At 39.4% G+C, this 7,478-nt stretch overlaps 1 protein-coding gene across 1 annotated transcript; it reads right to left on the bottom strand.

Annotated features, from left to right (window-relative positions):
• Positions 1 to 2,561: 2,561 nt before the first annotated feature.
• Positions 2,562 to 6,656, bottom strand: LOC121761166 (zinc finger protein BRUTUS-like At1g74770). The gene is made up of 9 exons (XM_042156765.1): positions 6,460 to 6,656; positions 6,073 to 6,392; positions 5,742 to 5,970; positions 3,736 to 5,141; positions 3,516 to 3,653; positions 3,140 to 3,374; positions 2,978 to 3,037; positions 2,827 to 2,898; positions 2,562 to 2,741 (listed from the first exon to the last, which is right to left on the bottom strand). The coding sequence occupies exons 1-9, from the start codon at positions 6,637 to 6,639 to the stop codon at positions 2,616 to 2,618; spliced, it is 2,766 nt and encodes a 921-aa protein (XP_042012699.1). The 5' UTR covers positions 6,640 to 6,656; the 3' UTR covers positions 2,562 to 2,615.
• Between the last annotated feature and the right edge of the window lie 822 nt (positions 6,657 to 7,478).

The following is a 7,478-nucleotide window of genomic DNA, read 5'->3' as shown; positions in this document are numbered from 1 at the left end:
GCACAGGGTTCAAGTTTGGATCTTTCATATTTTGGGATATGTACGTATACTGAACAGCCAAAGACTTTGGGTGGAAGAGATAAAGAGGATGGTACTTTGGTCATGGTAGCTAGGTGGTCTAAGGGTGTTTGATGGTTCAGAATTTTTGTGGGAAGACGATTTATGAGGTAAACTGACGTGGCTATAGCTTCAGGCCGGAGAAAGGAAGGTGCCTTAGAATCTATGAGAAGAGCTCGAGTGATCTCTAGAATAATCCTATTCTTCCTTTCTACTCAGGAGTGTGGGGACACGAAGTTTGATGAATTAAACCATTTTCTGTAAAAAAAAATTGGACATAGAGCTATTTACAAACACACCCCATTATCAGGCCGTAAGATTTTAATCGAGGTTTGAAATTGGGTTTGAATCATTTGATGGAACAAAACAAACTTATCAAAAACTTCGGATTTATGTTTGAGGAAATACACCCATGTAGTTCTAGTGCAATCATCAACAAATAGGACAAGGTATTTAAAACCCAGATTAGTACTAACGGGTGCAGGACCCCATACATCAGAATGAACTAATGAAAAAACAGTCTTAACACGAGTATTATTCGGTTTAAAAGAGTTTCTATGGCTCTTGGACAAAACACAGGTCTCACAAGAGAAATTCTAGGAAAAGAAAGGTTCGAAAAAAGAGATTTCAGATAACCCGGTGATGGATGACCCATTCTTCGATACCAGAGCCAAGTATCTTGATTAGTGGGACCGTGAGCAAGCATCGCCGCATCATCTTGTCGAGCAATCTCATCCACAAAGTAGAGTCCGCGACGCTCAGTGCCACGTCCAATAATCTTCCCCGTCCGGATATCCTGTAATAGGCAGAAGTTTGGGTGCATCAGTAAAGTACAATTCAAGTCCTTTGTCACGTGACTAATGGACAACAATTTCTGAGATAAATTTGGAACATATAAGCAGTTCGAGATGCATATATCTGGCGAAATTTCTATTGTTCCTGCCCCTTCAACCGGAGTTAACTCTCCATTCGCAGCCTGAATGTGAGATTTAGAGGTTTTATGAATGCTTACAAAATCACTTTTATCATAGGTCATGGTATCAGTTGCCCCACAATCGAAAATCCATCCCGTATCATCAATTTTCTCACAACCACTGGCTTCAAAAGCATATGATAAGTTTTCTAGGGTGGCAAAAGAATTTTTACAAACAATTGGGTGATCAACAACAATTTTCGAACTTATGGGGTAAATTCTACCATTATTACTGGAATGGGGTACTTTCTGTAATTTACAGAGAATTGTGGATTTTGTCATTCCATAGTGGGAGCACCAAAGCTTTGATTTATCGGGAGGTTTGTTCCCCGGCGATTGGAGGCCGCGAATCGCGACGGTGGCTGCTGCTGCTGCTGGTTCCTGTTCGGTGGTTGAGATTGACAGTATTCTCGGGCTACGAATCCACATCCGACTCCCGATGATGAGTCGACTCCAGTGGCTGTGGATGATGATCCGGATGCCGGTGACATGATCTTGAGTCGAGCTGCCTCCCGTTTCACCCACCCATATGCCTCGTCGGCTGAGGGATATGGTCTCAATTTGAGAATAACACGTCGGATTCCCTCGTAACGTTCATATAGTCCGGTGAGAAATTTGAACAATCGTTTCTTTGAACTATGTGTCCTGTATTGCCCGACCCCCTTGTCGCAGCAAGTAATTGGGCTATCCTCGCTTCGATCGATATCTATCCAGAGTCCGTGAAGACGACTCCAGTATGCTTCCAGGCTTAAGTCTCCTTGAGTAATCTTTCCTGCCTTTTCGTCCAGGTCGTAGACGACGTATGGATCTGCCTTACTTTCGAAAGTGACGGCAAGGCTCTCCCACAGTGATTTTGTCGTCTGATGATGTGCGAAGTCAGCAATGATGTTCGTCTCCATGTTGTCCACGATCCACGAGAAGACTATTAGATCTATCTCCTCCCACTCGGAGTAACCCGCTTCCCCTGTTTTCGGCAGAGTTGGGATACCCGTGATATGTCGGTATGCTCCTCTGCCCCCAATGGACACCTTCATCAGGCGTGCCCATAGCGGGTAATTTAGGCCATTCAGTTTGAAGGCTACGGTAACACTCTTACTTGATCGAATCTTGTCGACCACTGGTTCTGGTTCTGTGTCTTGTTTATTATCTGTCATCTTGGTTGGATTGATTTGGTTGGAAGTTCTCGTCTTTAAGGTCGAGAAGGGTATATTTTGGCTATGATGAATTCTCTCCAAGCCTAACCTGCTCTGATACCATGTAGAAAACAAGAATTGTGATAATTTCTGATATATTATTCACACTGCAATTGTACATGTTTATATAGGCCTAGGGAAAAGACTATACAAGGTAAAACAGAAATAAGGTAAAAACGTGTATAATATCTCCTAATTTCTTGAGATTGATTCCCTCTTATTTGTTCCTTGATTTCATATTATCTTCTCCTTAATTGTGCAGGATATTCGGTTTCTTCCAACAAAATTAAATATGTTTATCAAAAATATATATTTATCCAAAATTCACAAGATTTAGCAAACCATGACAGCAATTTATTCTAAAAAAACAAGATTTTACAAATACAAACAACTCAAAGCATGCTTTTCAGTACATCTCCTAACATCCTCGTGTTGTACGAACCACAATTCGAACACTTATGGTAAAGCCAATGAAATGAGGCAGTTCCATTTTGTTCACAGTCATTGCACAATATAACCTGCATAACCATTAAAGAGACGTGCTTTAATAATTTTTGTCTTGCAGTTCATTTTTTCAAATTCAAGAATCCCAAATTAGCCCACCTGAGTCCGGCCGGAATACTCTTCTGGGATTTTCGCTTCTGCTAACATAGAATCTAACATCCCGAAGAACACCTGTAGAGGAGATTGACAATGATTCCTTCAACACCACTGATTTTTTGCATACGTTCAAACAAGAGGAATGTAAACTAACCTGCATATCACCAAGTGACTTGCTACAGCTCGGGCAAGTATAATCAGAGCAAATGTAGTTCTAACAGCAGAATAAAATTAAAATGGAATGAGAAGCCAATTTTGCGAGGAAGAAAAAAGCATGAATTCATCATACATGATAAATATTAGAGGATGGGGATACCTGAAAACAAGATGAATGCATCACATGGCCACATGGAAGTGCCTTGAGTGCAGTGTATGATGCAAAGATGCACTCTTTGCAAACCGGGCAATTATCCTCCATGCGCTTCTCTCTACATGTATGTACAACGAGAGCCTTCCCCATACAACCATTGCATTTCATACAGTGGAAATAATCAATGCCCAGACCCATCCCAACTCGGCATATGTTGCAATAGGGGCAATGGTATATTTGCCTGTCCAAAATATTTGTTAGGATTGCTCAGTAAGATGTACCTATATATTGCATTTCATAAATGGTCATGTAATATCTGTGAGCTATGTAACTTAATGCCCAATGATCTCTAAAATGGTAATTGGACGCATAATCAACGAACCGTTCATCATCAAACAATTTGCAGATCCTGCAATAGTAACTTCCCATGGAGAAGCCATTGCAAGACTGGCTCATACATTTCTGCCCAATTGGTTGAATCACCATACATTTCATGCACATCATTTCCGTTACAGCTTTTCTGCAGCAAGAAATAGTAAAATGAGTTTGCATGTCAGAGAAAGAAATAATTCAATCAGCAACCTGGTTTATGCAAGGCTAACCTGTCCACTGAATGGTCTGTTTGCTCATCATGGCAACGTATGCATGTGTAGAGCTTATCGCAACATGGAGTGAGAAGCTTACAATTTCTCTTGTAGTGCTTGCAACCAAAAGTTTCTCCAAGAGGATCTCGATAAGAAGGAACTTGACCTGGGATATCTCCATTGTGATATGTCGAAACAACTTCCATTGGGGCATCAGGAGGTCTGAATCCCTCTTCCACCCTGGATACAGCATGTTCCGCCATACCTTCCCACCATTCTCGTAGCCATTCATCGAACTTCGTGTTTTTAGCAACCTTGAGCCATATAGAGACCATGGCCTGCTGCTCAACAGTAATTAGATGTGCCATTAGCCAGGTTATCACTTTCTTAAGCATCTCTGCTCCCATAGTCCCAAGCATACGGCCTATGATCTTTTCTTCTTCGTCAACCGAAAAGCTTTCTCTAAACAAAGGAAAAATCTCAACTTCTTCACGATACATGTGATCACATAGTACCTTACACATAGACAGGCAATTACGATGGATTTCCAGAAACAACTTGTCCAGCCGCGCTCTAGTCTCATTGCTTCCCTGCTGATCATGCAGTTCAGATATCTCCTCCAGGATTATGGAAGTTTTTGTGAAATATTTCGATCCCAACTCATGGTCAAGGCTGTAGGACTGGCTTATGTTGTGAAGTGCTTCCTTTGATTCCAGAGCCGGAAAAGCGATTTCATCTTCTGAGTCACTATGAATTTGATAGATGGTACGCAGAAGCTCAAAATGCTTCTTAAACTCAGAGAGAAATCCAACATCTGCAGCCAGCTTACATGACAAGATGACAAGATACTCCAAATCTTTTATTAGGCCTCTATGGAAATAAAAAATAGCATCCATGGGCCTATATTCGAGAGTCATGGAAGTAGCATGGTCAGCTTCCACAAGATTTCTTTGAAGTGGTGGCATTCTTTTGAACTTCTGAGAAAAGAACATGGGGATGTCCATCTCTCCTGTTTCCTCAGAGGCAGAAGAAGACGGAAAGTCTGTCCGTATCTTTCTCCTTGTTGAACTTGGGTTGAACATCCAATCAGAGAATATAGTTTTCTGCCTATTTTGCTTAGCCAGGTAGAAGTTTCTACCATGGAACATTTCTTCCAGATCTTCCCTGAAATTTTCAGCTGAGCTTTTCCCAGAATAACCAATGCGGATCCATTGGCATAGTAGAGATGTAAAAGATTTACTTATAGCAGGATGCAATCCAAGCTCTACTGTCTTTATAATAGATTTTGACTGGCTCTCGGTTAAATGGGACGAGAACCAAGTAACAGCGCACCTTAGCAGCCCGAGTGGCATCATATAAAAGCATGCCTGGAGTAACCTCATTTGCATTTCATCGGTGAAACTTGTGGTAATGGATGGGAAAACCTGGATAATAATGATGAATGAAGTTACTGAAGCAACAAAACTCACTTCCAAACAAACAGGAAGACACTTAAAAGCAAGCCACTGAAAGAAACCATTACAAGAGTTGATTGTGTGCATTCTTGAAGTACATGAGAAATATACTAAAATTTATATTCTATAAATGTGACAATCAGAAGTATTACTGTCAATGGATTAAATATGTAGGTCTGTCTGATTGCTGTAACACTTACTAAACAGATAGATTTATCTGATTGGTGGTGTCGTCTGGAGACTTCAATCGATTGACATCTAATACGATCTGATCATGTTTATGAATATCTGTACTTTCTTTGATTTCACAGACTAAGATTCTAAAATTTAAAGAATTTTCAAATATTAATTTTTGCTTCAATTTTACATCATACAATTCTCTAAATAATTTTTCAAGGTGCTTCACAGAAATATAATCATGTAAATCCGAAAGTTACTTCAAATCTTTCACAGCTTTAGTTGCACAAACTTACCAACATCTCCTAGAACAGTATCTATGATGTATTGACTAGATTATTATGAACTTTTAAAATAATGCACAACTTAGAATTAACATACTGAAAATTGTACCTCAGTTTCAAGAAGCATCAAGTTTTTGCCCAGCCCTCTTACAAGGGGTTCCAGTTCCTGATAAAGCATCTCGACAAAGTTTTCTAGTTGTGCCGAACCTCGAGATTCATAGAGCAGCAACCTCTGGAGAGCTTTAATCTGGCATTCATCTATGAGTGGATTCCACAGAAGTTTGCTATTCTCAGCCTCATGATTTGACAAATTACAGAATATTTTGTCCAAAAAATTGCTGCGCGTTCAAATGAGAGAGGACAAGTTCAACAACTTACAAAATTGTCTCAACCTCAATTAAGTTGGAGATTTGAAGCAAAAAGTAAAACTTAACCATTACCTATAGAAGATCAAAACATCCACAATAAATTTGAGCTGAACAAAAACTGAAGACAAACTTCTGGAACAGTTTGAACATATTAAATGAAGCAATTCCTCAACAATTTGATCGAGATCTCTTCGCAGAGCAGCATGCCAAATGTTAATACCATTGGCGGGTTCCTCCACCGAATTATCATGGATCGAACTAGCTTTATTGAATAGCATTTCTCGGTTAAGTGTGTCCATATTGGATAGTCCATCTAGAAGTTGATGCCTCTTTCCATATATGCTGTAGGGACCAGAAGAAGAACTCCTGTGCTGAACCCATGAAATGAGTACCTGTGGAGTTAATTATCAATGTCAGATGCTTAACGACGTTGCTTGATAATTTTAGCATGGAATCTACCTCTTGAAGTTGTCTTTCTTTAGGCACCATAAGCTGTATGCAATGTAGGACATCTAGTTTTACATATGAAGTAAGATAAAGTGTAGTCCAACGTAAAAATTCCTCAAGTAGCATGGTGGGAAAACTGCAGATATACCGCCAGACGAGCTTAGACTGCTCCTCAGGCGAGCATCTATCCATCAGCAAAGGAAATATCTGCATCCACATGAGTAATATGCATATAAACAATGAATCCTCAGATCTTTTGCAAAATTCAACTCTTTATTTTAGGTCACTAAGGAAAAATAACATAAAGTGATTTGAATAGTTGAACAAATATAACTTGATAAAAGTCGAATAATAGATAGGTACCTGCTCCTCTTCTTTGTGCATGTGATGACAAATCACGGTCTGCACAGTAACAATCGAAGAAATAAGTTCTTGTAACGTCTGAGATGCATCTTCTTCTTTGTTTATCAAGAGATCCAAGTAGTGGAAGACGCAACTGAAGCTATCATCAATAGAGCTATGTTCAAGGGAATATGCCCGCACTACATTCTTTACTTGAGAATCTAATGCCGGAAAGATAACCTGTTTAAGAATTAGATTTGCAATGTGAGTCATTGACACACGGTGAATCTGCATAATTCACCATAGCTGAAGTTTGATCAAGGTATATCACCAAACAGGAAAACTGTACTAAACTACCTTGATCAACACAAATAGGGTGTAGACTTTCTAGAAAATCAAATCACAAATTACACAATTTACATAGAGGAATGTTAAGTAATTTGACTAAATTCAGGCTATCATAGAGTAGATGTACAGGTAGGTAAAGCGCAAATGCATTGAACACTCTAGCAAAAAAATACTAATAAAATTCCTTCCTTTTCCTCACAATTGTTAATCTTAGCAATTGATGAATCCGCGAATTTTTGATGATGATAAATGCTCGTAAAAATAAATTACGACACAGAGATTTACGTGGTTCGATTTACTGAGGTAAATCTACGTCCACGGGAAGAAAAGAGGGCAGAGTT

Source organism: Salvia splendens, chromosome 13, assembly GCF_004379255.2.
Source record: "Salvia splendens isolate huo1 chromosome 13, SspV2, whole genome shotgun sequence".
Lineage (NCBI taxonomy): Eukaryota > Viridiplantae > Streptophyta > Magnoliopsida > Lamiales > Lamiaceae > Salvia > Salvia splendens.
The sequence above is the reverse complement of the archived record's forward strand: the minus strand, read 5'-3'. Positions and strand labels throughout refer to the sequence as shown.

Bases quoted from the DNA above. Each gene is read 5' to 3' on its own strand.
- LOC121761166 (XM_042156765.1), bottom strand. From the start codon at position 6,639: ATGGATAGATGCTCGCCTGAGGAGCAGTCTAAGCTCGTCTGGCGGTAT. The intron at 5,971-6,072 runs GTAATGGTTAAG...TTGAACGCGCAG, and splicing joins GATGTTTTGATCTTCTATAG to CAATTTTTTGGACAAAATAT. The intron at 2,742-2,826 runs GTGGGCTAATTT...ATGGTTATGCAG, and splicing joins AGTATTCCGGCCGGACTCAG to GTTATATTGTGCAATGACTG.